The 21,366-nt window shown below is 35.6% G+C and overlaps 2 protein-coding genes across 6 annotated transcripts in view; one reads left to right on the forward strand and one right to left on the reverse strand.

Moving 5' to 3' along the window:
• The window catches only part of psen1 (presenilin 1), a 187,453-nt gene that overhangs the window by 108,283 nt on the left and 57,804 nt on the right, over nucleotides 1–21,366 (reverse strand). The window lies entirely within an intron of this gene.
• myt1lb (myelin transcription factor 1-like, b) overlaps nucleotides 1–21,366 on the forward strand; it is an 81,331-nt gene that overhangs the window by 17,778 nt on the left and 42,187 nt on the right. For 3 of the 5 annotated variants that reach the window (XM_065288100.2, XM_065288101.2, XM_065288103.2), the window contains exons 3-5: nucleotides 9,374–9,467; nucleotides 11,097–11,145; nucleotides 11,293–11,326. In XM_065288100.2, the coding sequence (XP_065144172.2) occupies nucleotides 11,097–11,145; nucleotides 11,293–11,326 (83 nt within the window). In that variant the 5' untranslated portion in view covers nucleotides 9,374–9,467. Of the gene's footprint in view, nucleotides 1–9,373; nucleotides 9,468–11,096; nucleotides 11,146–11,251; nucleotides 11,327–21,366 lie in introns of all 5 variants that reach the window. The other 2 variants (XM_065288102.2, XM_065288104.2) reach the window with 1 other exon arrangement.

A 21,366-nucleotide genomic window follows, 5' to 3' on the forward strand; every position in this document is an offset into this window, starting at 1 on the left:
TCTTGTCAGTCTTTCTTCTCTTTTTTATATTCAATGGATTTACTGCACATGTTGTTTTCCTTAAACTGTATCAACTTCAGTAAAATATCTTAAACCTCTGTGAATGATTAAAATTGCCAAAGAAAACTGCTTAATGAAAAATGGCTAAATGAAACAGTGAGTGATGGTGCCCAGCAGTGGCGGCCGGTGATTTCGATGCAAAGTTCGTCACAACATGTATGTAGCCCTTCATGTGTATGGTTCCTTATTTCAAAATATGTGTTCTGCACATTGAGTGAACCTATATGTGCATCACGTGTCTTGTCAAAATAAGTGCCTGCTCCAGACGCGTCTAAAGGGTTTATGATAAAAGAGACACTCGCGTTTGCCAGATACTCCCATAATCTCATGCGTAATCAAAGTTTACTGTTAAGGGAGTGTATGCGTTTATTTTGTGAACGTCAGCGTCTCTTTTTATCATAAAGTGTTTTGAAGCGTGTGCACCAGGCACTTATTTTGACAAAACACGTGATGCACATGGTTCACATGACGCAACAAACACATATTTTGAAAATGCAAGCAACACACGACACCCTGAACACTTATTTTGAATTTGTGCAAAAAATGATTTTCATGAAAAAATGTTCTTAATAATGTTGTCTTGTTTTTAGTAAAAATATCAAAAAATTCTTGAATTAAGATGCTTTTTCTTGATGAGCAAAATGACCCAAGAAAATTAGTCTAGTTTTTAGACCAAAAATATCAAATTATATCAAATTTTTCTTGAATTTAATGTTTCAGAAAAATGTTCAAGATTTTTTGCTTACCCCAATGTCAAATTTTTTTTGCTTGTTTTATGCACAAAATCACTTAAATTTGATATTTTTGGTCTAAAAACTACACTTATTTTCTTGGGTCGTTTTGCTCATCAAGAAAAAGCATCTTCATTTAAGAACTGTAAGATATTTTTTTTACTGAAAACAAGACAAAAATACTAAGATTTTTTTTCTTGAAAATCATTTTTTGCAGTGCACTGATCTAGCTATAGACCCAATATATTTAGTCATCTAAAATGTCAACCTCTTCCCTATTCTTGATTCAGGAAGGTTTACTGAAATAGAGAAACTTAGATACGTCATTTACATTTTACGTTTACACATTTGTAACATATTTGTTTACACACAGATGCTTTTTACAGTGTATTACAAGATATAAATGATGTGGACATCATCAATATCTATTTCAAATCCAAAGTCAGAAATAACCTAACCCTAACCCAAAGTCAGAAAGAGCATTGCTATCATTTGTTGAAGTCTGTGCATTCGTTTAAGATTTTAGCCATTTTCTGATGGTGAGAGAACTCAGAATGTAAATTTCTTCATCGTAGTATTACAAAAAAACATGCAAACTTTTATTAATCCATAGGTTAAATCTCAATTTAGCCAATCTTTATGTCAGAATATCAGAATATCTTTGTTAGTAGCGGACAATAGTGCTCAGTTTGTGCAGGTATATATATTATAGATGTTTTACTGTAACTGTTTTCTTTCACTGGTTATTTGACTCAACATTTCCAATCTGTCCTAATCAGGCATGTGAACACACGGATATCAAAGGTGGCTTGATCACCTACCCTTTATCTTTCTTTTTAGGGTGCTTCTTTTAAATAAAAATATAACTAAAGCACTTCCCCAATAGTCTTTCCCCTGAAATATTATGCTTAAATATGCAGATTAGCAAAATTTGGTCAATTTAGTAGAAATCTACTGAAGCAAACATTATGAGAGTACCCTTAAGTCCTCTAAAATGTCTACAGTATAATACAGTAGCAGTTGATTTTATTCCTTGATGTACAACTCAAGACACTGAATTGTATCAACAATATTGCTTTGTGTTTTGGTGTTGGATCCTTTGGGTGTAATATTTTTAGCGTGCCAAAAACGTTTTTAAGAAGAGACATTGTGTCCAAAGCCAAATATAGGATGATGGTATTGTGTAAGTCTCACCCCATTTCGTCAATATTTGACGACACTTGACCATTCGTCATATGTTGACGTGAAGGGTATACCTTTCGTGTCATTTTTTGACGAACTGGGGACTTCAATACTATTAAGTCCGTTGCATTCTCTTTCCTATTTTATTACCATTTGCGCGTCGGTTTAGGGTTAGATTTACATAATGACATCCCTACCCAAACCTAACTCTAACCCCAACGCCAGGTGACAACTGTTTCTAACCCCAACGCCAGGTGACAACTGTTTAATTTCGCGTACACTGTTTAATTTCGCGTACACTGTTTAATTTTGCGTAATCTAACCCTAAACCGACGTGCAAATGGTAATAAAATAGGAAAGAGAATGCAACGGACGTAATAGTATTGAAGTCCCCAGTTCGTCAAAAAATGACGCGAAAGGTATACCCTTCACGTCAACATATGACGAATGGTCAAGTGTCGTCAAATATTGACGAAATGGGGTGAGACTGTGTTATGTTGGATTGCTGTATGATTTTTTTCTTTTTTTATTGGTTCTCTTTATTTTTGTTTATCTATATGTTTTTCAAACTTGTCTTGTATGTATTTGTCATCCATCCTCCTGTACTGTCAGCAAAAACATGGTCCAAAGCTTTCCCTGAAGCAGTACCCTTTAAAAAGGTCCTAATATACAATTTAGGTACAGATATTATACATTTGGTACCAATATTTACCTTTGACATATGAACTCTTTGAATGGGTACTGCCCCAGTGATAGCTAGAGATCATTTTTAGACGCATTTCGTTCTGACAATGTGGATTTCTAAATAGATGGCACATGTTCTGCTTGGCTCTGTAACATTGCCATAAAAAACTGTTTTGCATTGTAGCTTTTGCTGGCCAAGAACAAAACATAAATGAAGCCATGAACATCCAAAAATTGTCAAATTGTGCATCTACTCTCTTTGTTTCTCGGTCGAGTCGCTCAGTCTGACTCTCAGACGTTGCATAGCAGCTTTAGTCAGATTGGAAACGATGGACTTCAGCACTTCTAGTCATTTAAATGTACATTTCAATTTTATCAGATGACCTTTGAACTGATCCGTTGTTGTTTCTTCTGTGGCTGAATGAGAGCACCTTGAGAGTATTGATAAGCTGGACCAGATCCGTACTTCATGATGAATTAACAGGTGTTTACGTCTCCAGTATCTAGGATAAAACATTAAGGTGATGTAGACCTACAGATGCAAACATGCAGTATTTATAGATAAACACAGAAGCTGTGGATGAACTGATTCTACATTAATATACATTAGTATACTGTAAATGCAATATTTTGTATGATCGTGCTCCTCCAAAACAAAATTTTGGAGACCTGATGCACATTGTGTCCAGAAACGGGCATCGCACCCATGCGTTAGATAAGACTGTCGTTCAAGAGCATCATTTGGGATATACTGTTATAGATTTTCAGTAAGACGGTGCCGATGGCTGCCATGTTGAAGCAGTGGGTGCCAAAAGACTCAATAACATGATGGCTCACTTCTGGAGCCGAGCCGCGACCTCTCGGAGGCGCTGATTGAGAGAACGCTGGCAATGTTCTCCACCATCATTAGCGACACCTACCATCTGCTACATTGGACCGTTTCTGCACAGTGAAATGAATTAAGCATTAGGCTTCTCCCACCATGGCGTACAAGGAAACAGTTTACAGGCCGAGTCCCTACTGCTGCCAGCTCTTCTGGAGCAGAGAAATCACCATTTCACCACTTTTTACCTGCGGTACTTGCTGTTGTGTTTGTGCCTCTGGGTTTCATACTTTTGAAGTACGCTCATATTTTATTTCTGTGCTTTATTATGACAGGACTGTTTAAGAAAGGCAAATGAGCAGATTCACTTCTCAAAAGTTATATGTATGTTTATCCATTTATCTTGATGTGTAGAACTGAATATTATACAAGAGATGTTTTGTTTTCAACCAGTGGTTGGGTAAAATATGGACAAACCCAACAGATGGATAACATTAACCAAGAAAATGTTCATATTTTACACAACCATGCTCTATATTGCGCTGGACTTCATTCCCCCCAATGGAAAGCCTATTTACACTTTCTGAATTGTTTCTTATCCCCTAAATAGCGCACTATTATAAATATAAGAATTAGTAAAAGTATTAACAAGTGTTCATTTCAGAAGCGTGTGATTTCTGTCGCAGGGGACGGGCACTTCAGTGTCTAGAAAGCATTTGATTGGACAGGAATAAGAAACTGAGAAGCTGAAGTTTGGTGTGTTTTAAATGCTCATATCTTCTGAATGCAAATTTTGTCAGAGTTTTGGATCATACCAATTTGTTCATGCAAAGACACTGAGTTTGCTTTAGAAATCAGCCTGAATATCCAACGTGATCTTATTAAAATATGTATGTATTTTTATGTAAACTGTGCACTGTAAACATTAGCTGTAGTTATGCAGCTAGTTGCCAGTAACTTACTGTAAAGAATAAAGACTGTAAATGATTTATGTCATTTAACTTTGAACAAACTTTTGCCAGTAAATAACATAAATGTAAAATCTACAGTAAGTTACTGGCAACCAGCTGCCAGTAATACTGTAATTTATACAGAGTTTTTTTTTTTACAGTGTGGTTGTACCACTCGTTTTTTCATACACAGTGAAATGTATAATATCGGCATGTTGACAGGACTAATATGTTCATTATTTATGTATTAACAGCTTTACAGATGTACAGATTTGTACGTATTCATAATGACATGTCTTCAGTCGTATACTGACTTATTTATTTACTAATTTAACTAATGAAATTTTGAAATGACTTTCAGAGAATTACACAATATTAAACAAGACTACACTTTAAAACCTTAAAATTAATAACATTTCTGTAATCATATAACTATTTTGTATTAATTTTAGTTTGTATGCCATGACACACAAAAGGTGTTTTATGCATCAAAATTTGCAGCATTTTTGTCAAATCAACACATATTGTTGTGTTACTTTAACTTAAAAAATTAAGTTAAACAATTATCACTTGAATTTATGTCAACTTTTTCAACCCAAAACTAGAAATAGTAGGTTAGGGTTAGGGTTGTTTTAACTTTGTGCTGCATTTTTTTTTTTTTTTTTTACAATGTAATTACAGCAAAACACAACATAAATTCACAAAAGATGTTTATTTTATTCATTTGCTGTAATCCACATCCTTAAAATTCATACGATTCCGAGGAACGGCTCAAAATTCAGGCCTTTATCCAGCGATCTTGATCCCAGTTCTCAGCAGCGAGCGTAAACGTCCAATCTCGCATTTGTTACGAATTTGAATATTGCACCTCAAGAAGCTTTACTACACATTTCATTACGGCAGTAATATCAAAGCTCATTGGCTCTTGCATGATATGTCCAGATTTGTGAAATAGCCGTCTTTCAGTCGATGTACTTTCTTGTAAAATGTGCGCCTTGAGAGAGAGAAACCAGATTTACGTTCTCATGGATTAATAACCAATAAAATACATTATGTATTATTAAACTTTTTGTATATAAAGGGTTTGGGTAAGGTTTGTGATGGGTTAGGGTGGTAACTTGGTAACTAATTATCAAGTAAAAAGGAAATTATACAGCTATTTTTAGAGCATGAAAGATTTGTAAGTGTTTTATGTTTTGTAGCTGTAAAAACATAATAATGCTATGATTAAGTGTTGCAAATACGTCTATATTGCTTCAACATCTATTTAAATGTACAAAAAGTACGCTTTGTGTTTTTAAAAGTTGAGACGGGTCTGGAATGTATCTTTATATTAAACTAATGTAGGGTAGAACCATGGACAAAGCATTTCAATGATTTGAATGAATTTGAATGAATTTGAATGATTTTATGTCTGACCTACTGAAAAATCCAGCTAAGACCAGCATAAGCTGGTGAGCTTGTTTTAGCTGGTCTCCCAACTTGGTTTTGCTGGTGTAGCAAGCTGGTCTAGCTGTGTTTTGATCACTTTTTAAGCTGGTCCAGCTGGACTTAGCTGGTCAGGCTGGAAGACCAGCTGACCCACCAGCTTGACCAGCTTTGCCAGGCTGGGAGGACCAGCTTAAACCGACTACTGCCACCCTAAACCAGCTAAAACCAGCTTCCAGCATATGCTGGTCTTAGCTGGATTTTTCAGTAGGGTGTGTATTCAAATTCAAATGGAAAGATATAAATTCAATTCATTCAATTCATGAACATCTTTGGATTGAGCTCTAGAGGAACATTAAGGAAAAAACTGTAAGGTGTGCAAGCGTTTGTGAGCGATGGGGATCCTGAAGAGAGATGAAAAACATGAGGATGTGCTGCAGACCTGTGAGTGTTTGACTGCTGATCTGACATAAAAGCTGTGGTTCGCTGTTCTTTCAAAGATATGGTTTGATTTCAGAAGACTTGGAGCTGTATGGTGTCTGATATTTGTATAGAGCTTGACATGATTCATAAACAATGGCGTTCTCTCTCTTTGTTATGGTTGAAGTTTGCTCTGTTCTCAGAGGATTATCAGTACAGAACTGATCTGAGCTCAGTTCAGTGGAATAATAAAGCTTTCAGCTGGCCGCGCTGACACTCGGTGTGTAATTAGAGGTCTGGTGCTGCTGTTTGATGCTAAATGAAAGAAAATGGCCTCTCTTTCTCCTGATGATTGCTGCCTGGCATCTTTCACCTGAATTTCCCGTCCGTCCCAGCATTGTGCAGTGGGTTGTAAGCGTGTGAGCGGGTAATTGCCCCGCCAGTGAGCGATGGATACCGTGCACCGCATTCGCCTGGGGAATAAAGCAGCACAGTCTGTGAAGGCTCGATCGTTTGCGACCTTTCCAAACCTGTATACCTGCGGAGTCAAAACAAGACATTCGACTGACTTTAAGAGAACAGAAATTAAGATCCTCGGGTTTAAATGTTATTTAGAAAGCTTTGTGTGATACTAATGTGCTTTACATATATGACATATATGTTTTTTCATCTATTGCCATTTTTACCCAAAGATTACGGAAAATACATGGAAAATGTGTCCGGGATGTTTGATTTTTGGTTCATTCATGCTGCCAATGATTTTCTAGAATTACACATACTGTAAAAAAAATCACGTAAAGACACGTGACGTATTTAAAGTCCTGCACGGTTTTTCCACACCATCTGAAGTTTGATAATAATCCGTAATTTCTCTCTGGTTTGTTTTTTACAAGATCATTAGGATCTTGGCATGCTGGTGAATGATCTTAGCTTCAGCGTTGATAGTCATAACTCCCCAATCTCTGCTTTAGTCCAGTTTGCAGACATTTCTGGTCATTTTTATCTGCGTTTAAATCCCTTTACCAAAGAGCTAAACCATAACTTCTGGTTGCACGTCCTTACTAAGGCCCTTATGGCATTGTTACTAGGTACACTTTACCGAGCGATCCCAGAACATTTACGGGACGTCTTTACGTTCACACAGAAGCTCTGCCAATTTTACAGAAATTTTCACCAAAGTGCTGTGTGAATGAGGTTTATCTTATTTTAAGGATTAAAACCCTGGGATGTCCAAGTTAAGACACTTCCATTATTTAAGTGATTCCTTTTTCAGTGTCTTTTAAAATGTATACTAAATGATAATTTGATTAAAGTTATTGAAAAGAAATAAAATCTGGTATTGAACATAACCTTAACTCTGCATGCGGTGACATCAGTTGGTTGTTTTCCAATTTCCCAAATCCCAAATTAGTTTCACACCTAATTGCAGTAAATGACATTTGGCTCATTATCTTATTGTAATATTTTCAGCCAAATTCTAATTGGAAGCCTATAGGCAACTGTCTTCATTTACTGCAAGGTTGCCTATGAATAAATCAATGTGCATAAATGGCCAAAACACGTAACATGGTTCAGCTTTCAATGTGGATATTTTGATGTCTTTTATTCTGTCCTAGATAATACAGAGCTTCATCACGCTGCTTTAATCCCATAACCATGACTCTCACCATTTATTTCTGATTCATTATCAGAACGTTTGAAGATTTTTTTTATTTCATGCATGAGGACTGAATCTTCAGCTTGTTCCCTGGAGACAAAGATGGTTTCAGAGAGACAGAATTGGGAAGTTCTTCTTAATTAAATACATCAGAAAAAAATAAGTAAATACAGTTCATATGCAACATTAATACCACAAGTAAAAGCAAAACGTTCATCCAAGAAAATATAGGAACTTTTACAATCATCTGCTTAAAATTTAAAAGTCAGTAGAATGTTTAAATGGATTTTTGCAGGCAAATGTGTTCAACGGTAGCTCTAGTTTTGGCTACTGGGAAGCAGTTCAAAAATTGAGAAGCAAAAACAAATTTTGGACACAAAAGTATGGCCATTTTTCCATAAGAAAATCTGACTGAAAGACAAATCTGTCAACATTTTGCCACTTACATCTTTAACACGTGAACTTGGCTTGTGTACGGCGATGGTAGGTGGCTGTGCGTTTGATCTCTGATTGGCCGGATCTCTGTTGACCAGATCTCTAAGGGATCCTTCATTGCCCCACCACACTTCACTATAGCACCAGTAACACATCATCTGTTAACTCTCGCTTCACTGATTTTAATTAGTGTCTGTGAAAACAAACGCACAACAAAGGCTTAAAAATCAAACACCACTGTTCTCCATTCATTCATCTGCTCCGGCCACAAACCATATTCAATTTATACAGACAAATACACAGAAGAGATTGGAATTCTGTCCTTACTAAATACTCTCTGGATATCAAACTGTTCCGCGGTCAGATTCACAGTAGCAGAAGATTTTTATATTATCTTAACTTTATTTATTTTTCATTGCAGACACTAAAACGCTCTTCATGTAATTAATGTGTTAATGTCCTGCTAGTATGGAAACTTTAACAGAATGATTATGAAGACAGCACTGTATTATCATTGATTATAAAATTATCTGGTCTATCTCTGGTCTATGTTTAATTGGGTCCAAAGTTTAACTTATGTGCAACACGTTATTGGAAAATGCAATTTATTTTACTGTATTATTTTCACTTTCTACAGTGTATTAGAATTGGTTAAAAATAACTATACTATTCAAAAAGTGTAAATAATCATTATTGAATGTGCTTTGTACACAACATAAGCAGGTTTGTTTCTCTCAGATGCCATTTATTTCTCTTTGAAATAGAGGCAAAAGCTGTATTTGTCATAATGGGGACAAATATTTCTAATGAGCCATACAAATTCATAATTTACGATTGATTTTTGAATGTATTTATTATCATTTTATATAAGAAAAGAAATGTACTGTGTGTTGTGCAGAAATGAAAGCTGCTCTCCTGCATTACTGCCTGTGTCTCATTGTAAATGTCATTTGCATGCTGAATCGAGTCTGTAATTACATGTTTACATTTTTTCACATTGCAGAAAATGAAATTTGAGAAGTAGTGACCAGTCAGATACTATAGAGGAGTAAACAGAGGTCTGAACCACAGAGCAAACAAACCTGCAATTACATCAGGTAATCAATCAATCAATCAATCAATCAATCAATCAATCAATCAATCAATCAATCTGTATATCTGTCTGTTTATAAAGAAAGTATTATAAGTAGACATGCATGATACAAAATTTATGTGCTGATACCGATATTTAATGACTGACACAGATACCAATATTTTTGCTTTAATCTCCTTGTTTCAAATGATGATGTTGTGAAATCAGTATAGAGCTTACAAACTATAATTCTGTTTATCATTGTGACACAAATGATGCATTTTTCTGACCCTTTTGATCTGTCCTGATCATTGGCTCTTTTTATGCAATCGGCCAATGTCTGATAGTTTGAAAAATAGCTTTTTTCTTGCCAATATTAATTATAGGCAATATATCGGCGCATCCTTTATTATCAGATTTAATTGTGGAGATATTGTTGCAGTTCATTTTTGTTGGCTTCGGGTTTTTCATATTCATTTTTGAGAAAAAGAATCTGATCTGGCCCTGTTCAAAGAAAAGATGTGATCTATGCAGTAGTGGTTTCGGCACGGGCGAACCTGGCGGCATTTTTCATGAAACATGGTGGGCGGCACGCAGTTAAAAAATATTCTCTTCACCACCGCGAATCATATTTCTATTATCTATCATTTCACTGTGTGGGGAATTGGCAAATTGGCGCCCCTGCTTTCACAGAAGATGGGTGGTTTGTTTATACTCGTGCTTTGCTCTGCACAGGGAACCTCCGCTGAACGCTGTTGCACTATTCTTTGAAACGACAGGGGGCGACTTGAGCAATCGAGTCCAAAACCAACAAAAAATAAAGGATAGAAGTCGTCGTTCGCTGGAACAACCCTGGTGCTTGTTACATTAAAGCTTGATATATAAATATAAGAACATGAATATAACAACAATCTCTTAAAAGTGTCTTATGTAACATTATCATTTCATTAACATTTTTACTAAACAAACAATACAGAAATGTAAAAGAATTCGTGTTTTAATGGGCAAAGTTTCCATACTTTACTAGATAAATGGTATATGCACTGTTTTGCATGGATCGATCAAAGAGATTGCATCCTCGGCCAAAATCGTCTTGAGGTAGGTTATTTTCAAATGCGGAGCCATGCTAACACAAAAATTGCAGCGCACACCTCCACGCAAAATTGGGTCTCGTGGACCCAACGTGCATGACTCCGCGTTGACATCATTTTTTGCCGCACGCACCAACGTGCTCATACGTGCGTGTCTAGTATAAACAGTACTGAATGAATAATGAAGGGTTTGTGCAATTGAGAGGTATATTATTTGTTTTAATAAAATAAAAATAGAACTGTTTGTGCAGAATTTGTGTTTTTTTTAGGGGGGGGGGGGTCTCGCCCAGTGTATAATTCCATGCAGAACCTTCATTGGATCTATGATATTACATATATACAAATTGTATCTTAATTGGTAGAGCATTGCTGCATCTCCAGCTTGATCTCATGCAAATTCATAAGAGTTTGTATGATTATAAGGTATCATTATTAGAACAAACCGACAGTGAACCCATATCCCCACCCATAAACATCACTGTGACACAGCAGATTGAGCTAAAATGCACAGATGAGTTGTGTGCAGTCCTGATATACTAACTGTTTTGTGTGTCTGTTGTCAGATGGAGGTGGATGTAGCAGATGAGAAGCGCCATTGCACACGCTCAAAAGGTATTTCGGTTTCTGTCACTCACACATAGCGCAGAGATGTAATGTGACGATATGTTCAACGCGGCCTTTAGTTTGGCTGATAATCTAATCTTCTTTTCGCCTTCAGACTGACCTCTCACGTCCTTTGTCCTCTCTCTTTCCTCACAGTCCCGTTGGAGCCAGCCATACAGGAGATATTCAGGTGAGTGGATTAACAGACTGCATCTCTATGGACCATGGTGTCAATGCACAGTGCTGTCATCACATTTACCCGTTCACCTTCTGTTTTCATAGCTTTTCTTTGGCTCATGGTGATAAAATATTGTTGTTGTTTTTCAGAAAGCTCATTCTCAATTAAATTAAGGGCAAAGTAAAAAAACAATTTTACACGATGACTGTAGCATGTGCATCATAACACTAAGATTTTAATCATGCATACTCACACTCCTCTGTCTATCTCCAAAGGCAATATGGAAATTAGGATTTTGGGTAGTTTTGTTTATTAATGTACCGGAGTTCAGTGAGAGAACTGTATGCAGTGAAGGCATAAATCCTTTTTGTAGAAAGCAATGTTTGTGTCTGTTTAACGCTTTCACGCGCCTTATTGCAATACAACATGCGGTGCATTGCATGTCTCCGAACTTCTTTGCATCCATTGAAGTGACGCAGAGATCCCTGAGGGCTAAACAGAGCAGACATGAGCAGAGTGGCTGGTACATTGGTTAAATGAGTTTACACAGAGCGTACACAGCCTGAGGAATAAAGAGACTCCAGTCATGTTCAACCTGATTGCAATATGATCTGAAAAAGCTCGGTTTAGCCTTTTAACCGCTCCATTTGTTCCAGTAATCCTGTAGCCAGCGGTCTGTGAGGTGGGAGTCGATTGTGTACATGTGTATTTCTCTTTATTGTATGCTTGCAAAATGTATTTCTTGCTAGCATGCTCGAATGCTGAATTCCATGATTATTTAAATGCAGCAATTGTTCAGAATATCAAACATACGAGAACAACTCACTGATTTACATTTCTGCATCCTTATTTTGATACTAAATGATATGTGACCCTGGACAACAAAAACAGTCATAAGTTGCACAGGTATATTTGTAGCAATAGCCAACAATACATTGTGTGGGTCAAAATTTTCTATTTTATGCCAAAAATGATAAGGATAAAGATTATGTTGCATGAAGATATTTTGTTAATATCCTAGCGTAAATATATTTAACATTTATTTATCCTTAGTGAAATGTGTTGCTAATGACTTCATTTGGAGAATGAAATGCGATTTTCTCAATATATCTGTACAAATCATACATTAATGAAAAGCTTTAAGATGATGTATAAATCTCAGTTTCACAAAATTGACCCTTATGAGTGGTTTTGTGGTCCACAGTCACATTTCATCAGCTTACAGTATAATAAAGTTGAAGTTCATTGTAATGGTGATGATCAATGTAAAGCTCATTTCTGTTTCTGGAGATCTTTACTTTCATGCAGCACATACACTGAAAAAAGTAGAATTCACCTCATTTTTATTTAAATTTTCATACAATTTACTAATTTTTTAAGGCAAGTGGTTGCAATCAATTTATTTAAGCTACATTTAAAAAAATTGGAAATTAGAATAAAATAAAAACTTTTGTTTAAATGAAGCTTAAATAAATTGATTGCAACCACTTACCTTAAAAAAATTAGTAAATTGAATTAATCCTATGTTTCAGTGTATAATAAATTTATATTATAAGTTAATTTGACACATATGAAAATTAAGTAGATCTACTAAACTAAATTAAGTAAAAGTGCGCTGTAAAAACTATATGATATCTAACATTATACATAATATTTTTAAGTACTTTTTAAAGGCTTTCTTTTTTAATGGACTGATCTCAGTACTGGCATTAGCACAGTTATTGCTCACTGAATGAATTAACACACATTGTGTTTTTTTGTTAAAAGCATGCTGGGAACTAAAAGTTCACTGCCTAGTTAGTTATGTTTACCAAAATCATTCACGCAGTTTCAACACAAAAGTATTTAGGTTAATTTCCTTCTTACAAATTTAAATGGATTATATTATATATAATAAAATTTAGTTGAATTTACTTAATAATGTGTTCACTTAGAATTACTCAAATTACTCGCATTTTTAGGTTATTTTAACTCAAATATTGATAAAGAAATTTTTTTATAGTTGACACATATTATTTTTTGTTAAAGCAACACTATGTAGTTTCCATGTAAAAATGACTTACAGCTCCCCCATGTGGTTGAAAAGCGCAACAGTGCCTGGTATCAGACACTCTTCTGCAGGCAGGGAGAGGGGCGGGGCTATGTGCTCTACCCTCCACCTCCACTTTCAGAGTGTGCATGTAGCAGCTAGGAGGCTGCTCAGGTTGCAGCAACAGTACAATTTGTCCAGTTAAAAGTTGTTGTTTCACTGAAATAATTTTAGAGACATTATTTAAAGGTAAAAAAAAACTACATAGTGTTGCTTTAAAACTACTATTGCACATAATCTCTTTTTTTTAGATCTCCAAACCCAATTAAACACATCTAAACAGTAAATCACTGTCCAGCTTTACTTTAAAAAATCTTCACGCCCTTGGGCCGCCCTTTCATGGAAAAACCATCAGTTTTGGTATTCTGTAATCTTTGTTTTTATGTTAAAGCAGGTTAAATAGATCTTGCTTGTAGTTTGTTTTCATTATCGTGACCTTTATTGATCTCAAGGTTCTTTCGTTTCATCAGGTATTATAGCTCGAAAGCCTCTTAATGGTTTTACTCGGTGTGAAAGTGGCCCATGAAGAATCTTTATTTTGTAAGGTGCCTCCTTTAAATAGAAATCCTGGTGCATGAATCTTCTGCTGTAACCTCTGGCTGTGCAACATACAGTAGAGATCTCCACTTCATATTTTATTTCTGGCTCATGTAAGCCATGTAGCACAGAGGAGAAGTTTGTATTCATACATCAAGAAATGGTGTGTTGACTTTGGCTTTATATATACTAGTCAACATTTGAAGTGGGTCAAGACCTTTCATAAAAGTTGTCTTAAAACCAATTCCCAACACCCGTTCTTGTCTTTGGACAACTTTGATTAACTTTTTTGATCCACTTCAAATGTTGACTAGTGTATTTATATTATATTTATGCATCTAGCAGACGCTTTTATCCAAAGCGACTTACAGTGCATTACGAGCTACACATTTTTTATCAGTACTTGTGTGTTCATATCCATGACCTTTTGCGCTGAAAACGCAATGCTTTACCAGTGAGCTATACAGGAATTATGGAGATGAGCAGGATTTTTTTTGTTTGTGTGCAGCTTCTTATCAATACAGTTATACAGTATCAGGAAGACCAGAATGTCTAAATAAAAAAGATTTACCAGCTTGTGTGTGGAAATATACTAAACTACATCTTCAACAATGTCTGCAGCAGTGGCATGCACAGACCTCCACAGGGGCAGGGGCGGACGGACTAAAAATTATTACATCAAATATATTTTTTTACATATTTTAAATGCAATTATTTATTAAATAAATTATCTGTATTTAACTCTTTCCCACTGTTGACGAGTTATCTCAGCAATTAAGAGAAAACGCTTCCCTGTCAATGACGAGCTTTTACGGCAATCCATATTTCCGTAATTATCCACTAGGATTACTGAATCTGATCTCTAACAAAAGTCCTTTACAAAAATGCAATTATCTCAGCTTTTTGCTCAAAATTTGGTGTTTTTGAAGAAACCAATATTAACGTTAATGTTGCATATATTTTTCAACACAGTCTCACGGCAAGTCGTCTTATAGTAACGAAAATTCTAATTTATTCCTGTTTGATGACACAAATTTCTGCTGTTTTGCGTGTCTCTATAATGTCTTTTTCGTCCTTCCCAATTTCTATCAATGCCTGTTTATGTCTGTGCCACGACTTTCTTTATCGTGTCATTTTATATATTTTTCTCATCGTTCTTTCGTATTTTTAAATCATTGTCGCTTGGGGTTAGGATTAGATTCGGGGTTTGCGTTAGGATGTAATTTTATGCATTGGTTTCTACATGTGTTTCATCAGCTTTTAATCAACTATTCTTACCTGGAGTTAGAGGTTATAGTTGGGGTTTGGGTTAGGAAGTCACAGAAAGTGATTCTAACCCAAACCCCAAAAAATTTAAAGGAAATATAAAATGACACGATAAAGAAAGTCGTGCCACAAACACGAACAGCCATTGATAGAAATTGGGAAGGACGAAAAAGACATTAGTCTCCAGAGACACGTAAAGCAGTGGAAATTCGTGTCATCAAACACAAATAAATTAATCAAAATTTTCATTACTATAACACGACTTGCCGTGAGACTGGGTTGTATTTTAAGGAGTTGAGAAAGAGTTGTAGTCCAAACCAGCCATCTTTGTAGTCCTTGAAAAGTGAATTGTGTAAAAGAAAATATATCGCTTGGCAGTGAACTTTGAGCTTTATAACTTTGCAGGTATCATTTATGCCCTAACAGAAACCTTACACACCAACTAAGGTTTGAAAATGTGATCACGAAAAATGGCACCTTTAAATATTGATGTCAACAAATGGTTGTTATATAAGAGGAATGTAGTGAATATTGGATCAGACTCCACACTCTCAGTAAATGAAAACCGAGCCTACAAATCCTATTATAATAGAGACTAAAGACATAAGAAACCACATAGCAACCATCCAGAAAACCCTTAAAACGGCAAAGGCGCATTATAAAGTCATAGCAACAACATGGCAACCGCCCACATCATCCCAGCATCATGCAAGCACCAATAAAATGATTGTTTATATTATTATTAATGTTCTAAAAATAAATCTTCATCAAAACCCTGTGCCTTGCCTGAATCACGCCACCTCCATCATCTGACAGCTAGCTTGATAATCACCAGACTTTTGATTGACAGCCGGGTTCAGCTGTATTGATCGGCATCAGTGGAAGAAAGATTGAGAAGTGGAAGTTGATAAAAAGATGGAAGGTAAAGATTGCAGTACAGTGCACCTGCTGCTGTGCTTTCATCTTCCTCCACCAGCAGCTTTAACCAGATAATTAAAGATAAACAAAACAACGCTTCAATCCATTCTCTCTCTCTCTCTCTCTCTCTCTCTCTCTCTCTTTCTCTCTATCTCTTTCACGGTTGGGATCATTGCTTCTCTTCATTTGCATGCTTATCAAAGTGTTTTGACTCTCCAGCAGTAGCTGCAGTGTTAAGGTGGGATCATTAATATGTTAATTAGTCTTTTTGACACTTTGCTAAAGCCTTCACAATATCCTCTCGATGCTCAATGTTCGCAAACTCTGTTCGTAATATTTTCAAATACTCAAAAGCTCACAGTGAAACTCACAAAATATAAACCCAATGTCATATGTGCAGCAAGTGATAACCACAATTTAATATTTTCTGTTATGCTTTAAAACCTTTCCTTAGGAAGGAGGCGACATTTAGCATTTATCTGAAACAAACTTTGAATCTGCTCCTCTCGTAACCAACTATATTCCGAGAGTAGATAACACTGCATGGTTGCTGTTGGCTGAAACAGCTTTGCACTTGTTACAAGCAATCTTTGCAGCCGTTTCAAGCGACTATGAAATTACAGTAACATCTGCAGATAAATGACTCCTTTCGAAGATCTTTGTCTCTGATGATGTATGAGGAAGATGTTAGTGATGATGAGAGAAATTTGTTACTCCCTCCTGTCTGCACCGACCCTAAAACCCACCTCATGTACCCCCTGAGATCACACGTGCAATTATAGAGAAAACGTGTAACCATAGCGACATAACATCTCAAATAATTGCATGTTGAGAAAATGGCACACTGCATTCAAATATGAATTGAAGTGTAGAATCAGAAAAAGATAGAAAGTTATGCATAAATAATGAGAATTATATAAACATCCAGCTACATTAATATGAATTTGTCATACAAAGCCTTGAAAGTTAAAAGTTTTGAAGTGAAATATGACCTAGCTGTGTTTCACGAGATTCACTCAGGATAAGATTTGGGATAGCGGCATTCAGGAAAAACTGCTCTCTTACAGTTTGAGTTTCGGATCACGCACCATTAGCATATGATTGACACGCATTATTCAGTGTCGATGGCAAACACGCACACATGCAAATAACCACAGCAGCGTTGTGTGACTTCAATGTTTTGAGTGACATTTAGTATCGAGGTTGCACAAGTTGCTCCATAAAAGAATCAGGAGTAAATCTGTGAAAGCTGAATAATTCATGAGGCGAGAGGTAAAACAAAGCACCATTGTTATTATTTGTTAATAAGAAACCGTGGATAATGGGAGCGCTGCGGTTTACAGTCGGTCTTTTTTCTTTCCAAACATTCTGGCTACCCACAAAATGCCTACAGCACTTCAAGGAATCATAAGCACTCTCCTGACGCCAACAACATTTCAGACAGAAATCTCTAATGTTGTCGGCCAATCACAGCTAGATGTGGGATATTCCAACTTAATATCTCCAATTTAAAGGGACTGTAATGCTGCAGTCACACCAAAAGCGCTTTAAACGCTTGCAAACGCAAGGCGCGACACACTGCCTTTTTAAAAAAAAGAGCAGTGCGGCGCGGCTTTTCATATTGCTAAGCAACGCGTGCGCGGCAGGCGGCAAAAAACCGCAAGGTGCTCTGCGCGCATAAACAGCAGGCAAACGCGCCCTGCCCATAGAATATCATTCAAAAAAGGCGCCTGCAACTGCCATAAACGCTTTTGGTGTGACTGGCCCCTAAGTAGGGTTTTAAGTGTTTTATTAATCAGAATCAATGTCTTTTTTCATAAATATGTCCTCATTGTGTCAAATGTCCTCTGCCAGTGATCTGACTTTTCTTTGTAAGCTTAGAATTTCTTCTATTTATTTACATTGAACGGGTAAGTCCAAGGAGGCTTCCATGTCGTTCCGCTGTATTGATAAACTAAAATAGCAGAGATGGACAAAAAGCACTAGCCTACCAAGGCGTTTTCATTCAGAACACGTGAACCAGCTGAAACGGACAAGGAGATCAGTAAGTACATAACGGCTACCGTAGTTTGGAAAAGCGAGGCGCTAGAGAGCACTATTCGTTTGAATGCAAAATACAATTTCACCACTAGATGGGGGTAAATCCTACTTACTGTCCCTTCCATTGTCCAACATTTAAAAAAGCTATGCTAATAAAAATGCTATAGATATCTCATACGGCAAAAAAAGTAATTTCTCTAGCCAAAAATATATTTTAAATATATGCTAAATACATTTTGTAGAATTTGGAAATAATAGTTTTAACCTTCATGTATCAATGTATTTCAAATGGCAAAAAAATTTTTATTGCATACCTACAAGTTATTTTTATTAAGTATATTTTTTGAAAGTTGAAAATATTTTTAATTTTAACTTTTTAAAACTGTTATATTTACAGGATCATAATATAAACAAAGTTTTTCCTCCAATGCGACGTGAATATATTTCCTTGGGTTGAAATATATGGAGGGCTAAATATATTTTTTAATGCTTTAAAAGGAATTTACTTTAAAAATATATTTCAAAATATACAAAAATGGCAAAAAAATGAAAATCAATAAAAATATATTTTGTAAACATATTCCCAAATAAAATTTCAGTGAATATATTTTTGGCCATTTTTTGCATATTTTGAAATATGTTAAAAAATATATTATAAATATATTTTTTGCCGTATGGGCAACATTTCTCTTTTATGGATGTGAGCTTACTAACCTATGAAAAATAATTAGAAAAAAATCCTTGAAAACTTAAACGGAAACCTCTAATTGGTATTTAAGCCACTCCCTACAGCAAAAAAATATTTTATAAAATATTTTTAATATTTCAAAATATACAAAAAACGCCAAAAATATATTTGCTGAAATAAATTTATGAATATGTTTACAAAAATATATTTTTCACAGATGTATTTTTTTGCCCATTTTATATATATTTTGAGATATATTTTAAAAATATATACATTTTAAAGCATTAAAGCAACACTATGTAGTTTCCATGTAAAAATGACTTACAGCTCCCCCACGTGGTTGAAAAGCACAACAGTGCCTGGTATCAGACACTCTTCTGCAGGCTGGGGGAGGGGCAGGGCTGTGTTTCCTACCCTCCACCGCCACTTTCAGAGTGTGCTTGTAGCAGCTAGGAGGCTGCTCAGGTTGCAGCAACAGTAAAATTTGTCCTGTTAAAAGTTGTTCTATCACAGAAGTAATTTTAGAGACATTATTTAAAGGTAAAAAAACTACATATTGTTGCTTTAAAAAAGTATATTTAGCCATTCATATATTTCAATATTAATGTTGCATTGAAAGAAAATGTTTGTTTACATTATGAACCTGTATACATAATAGTTTTAAAAGGTTAAAAATAAATATATTTTTAACTTGATAAAATATACTTTATAAAATTAACTTGTAGGCTATTTAGCATATATATATTCATACATATATATGAAGAGCTCAAATGGAAATCCCTCTGTGTCTGACAAGTTTTCTTGTAAATGAGCATTTTTATTAGACTTTAAATGGATTCTGCAAACAAACTTGTATTTCTACATGACCTGAGGCCTGGATTAAGCAGATTTGAAGCGAAAGTATTTGATAATACGTGCCGAGAGGATTTGGTTAATATCATTATAAAATGTTTGATGGAGGTGGCATTTAGCGGCGTTTGTATATGAGTTCCTCATATATAATTATACCCTGAATCCTATCACATATTATATTTAACTCTTTGAATAACAGACTGTCACGCCATATAAAAAATATCCCACTATAATGTCATATACCGTTTGTCTGTTGAATAAATCCATATGTAAACTGGCCAGTGATGGATTGATACTACACCACGTTGCCTCAATGCATAGTAATTATAGGAGCAGTAAATAGATTATTGATATTACTTATATACTGTGTGCTAGCAAAGGACTGGCAAAAGGATAAGTAGAAGCAAACCAGATTACAGATGAAGAATGAACAGAGCTGAATAACTGCATAAATATAATAGTTTCAGCTTTTATCTATGGTAATACAGACCAATCAGATCTAAGTGTGAAAATAATGTGTAGACACAACGTTGCGCTGTGATTTTATTGGTTAATGTATTGACCGATGTCGGGAAGGTCAGCCAGGTTATAAACTAGTCACACATTTTAGCCATTAATCTAAGATACTTGGTTCGATTATGGTCCGGACCCAAATTCGATTCCACACTCCGCCCCTTACACACACACACACACGCACGCACGCACGCACGCACGCACGCACGCACGCACGCACGCACACACACGATACCATTATAATGTAACTGCTGGCTGCAGATGTTTATCATGACTTGAGGAGGAAACAACAGTAGCATTACTGTGTTACTGATGTATTTGTCTGGATCTGGATTTACCACCAGAACATTTCACACCCAGAAGCACACTAATGTCTTTAATGCAACAGAAGCAGTGAATGTACAGAATATATTATCCCACCTAAAGCATTTTACTTTCATGATAAAGATTAATTGCATTAAAGGCGGGGTGCTTGGTTTTTGAAAAACACTTTGGAAACTGGAGTCGGGCTGAGTACCAAAACACACTTGTAGCCAATCAGCAGTAAGGGGCGTGTCTACTAAACAACATCCTTGCCTGGGTTGCGTATGTGCTGTGGTGTCTTTTAAAAGAAGTTCCAGATTCTATTGGGGTAGGGGCGTGTTTGTTTAGGTGATTTCAAATGTCAACATTGGTTTTCAGAGATCGTGCACCCCGCCTTTAATTGTTAACTGTTTTGGAATTCACATGTCCCCTTTAAATGAAAGAACTGAAGCATTGCCGGGTATTATGCAACAAAGTTTTTTCTAATAACATCACAAAAAATAATCATATGTGACCCTGGACCACAAAACCAGTCATAAGGTTCAATTAAAAAAAAATTATTTATATCTCAACTGTAAGTTGAATACATAAACTTTGAAAATCTAGAATATGAGGGTGCAAAAAAATCTAAATATTAAGCAAATTGTTCATATGAAGTCCTTAGCAACACATATTACTAATGATAAATATTTTTTTTATTTACAATAGGAAATGTACAAAATATTTTTTTCAGGGAACATAATTTTTACTTAATATCCTAATCATTTTTGCACGAAATAAAAAAAACAATAATTTTGACCCATACAATTTATTGTTGGCTACTGCTACAAATGTACCCGTGCGACT

Source organism: Paramisgurnus dabryanus, chromosome 17, assembly GCF_030506205.2.
Source record: "Paramisgurnus dabryanus chromosome 17, PD_genome_1.1, whole genome shotgun sequence".
NCBI classification, from domain to species: domain Eukaryota; kingdom Metazoa; phylum Chordata; class Actinopteri; order Cypriniformes; family Cobitidae; genus Paramisgurnus; species Paramisgurnus dabryanus.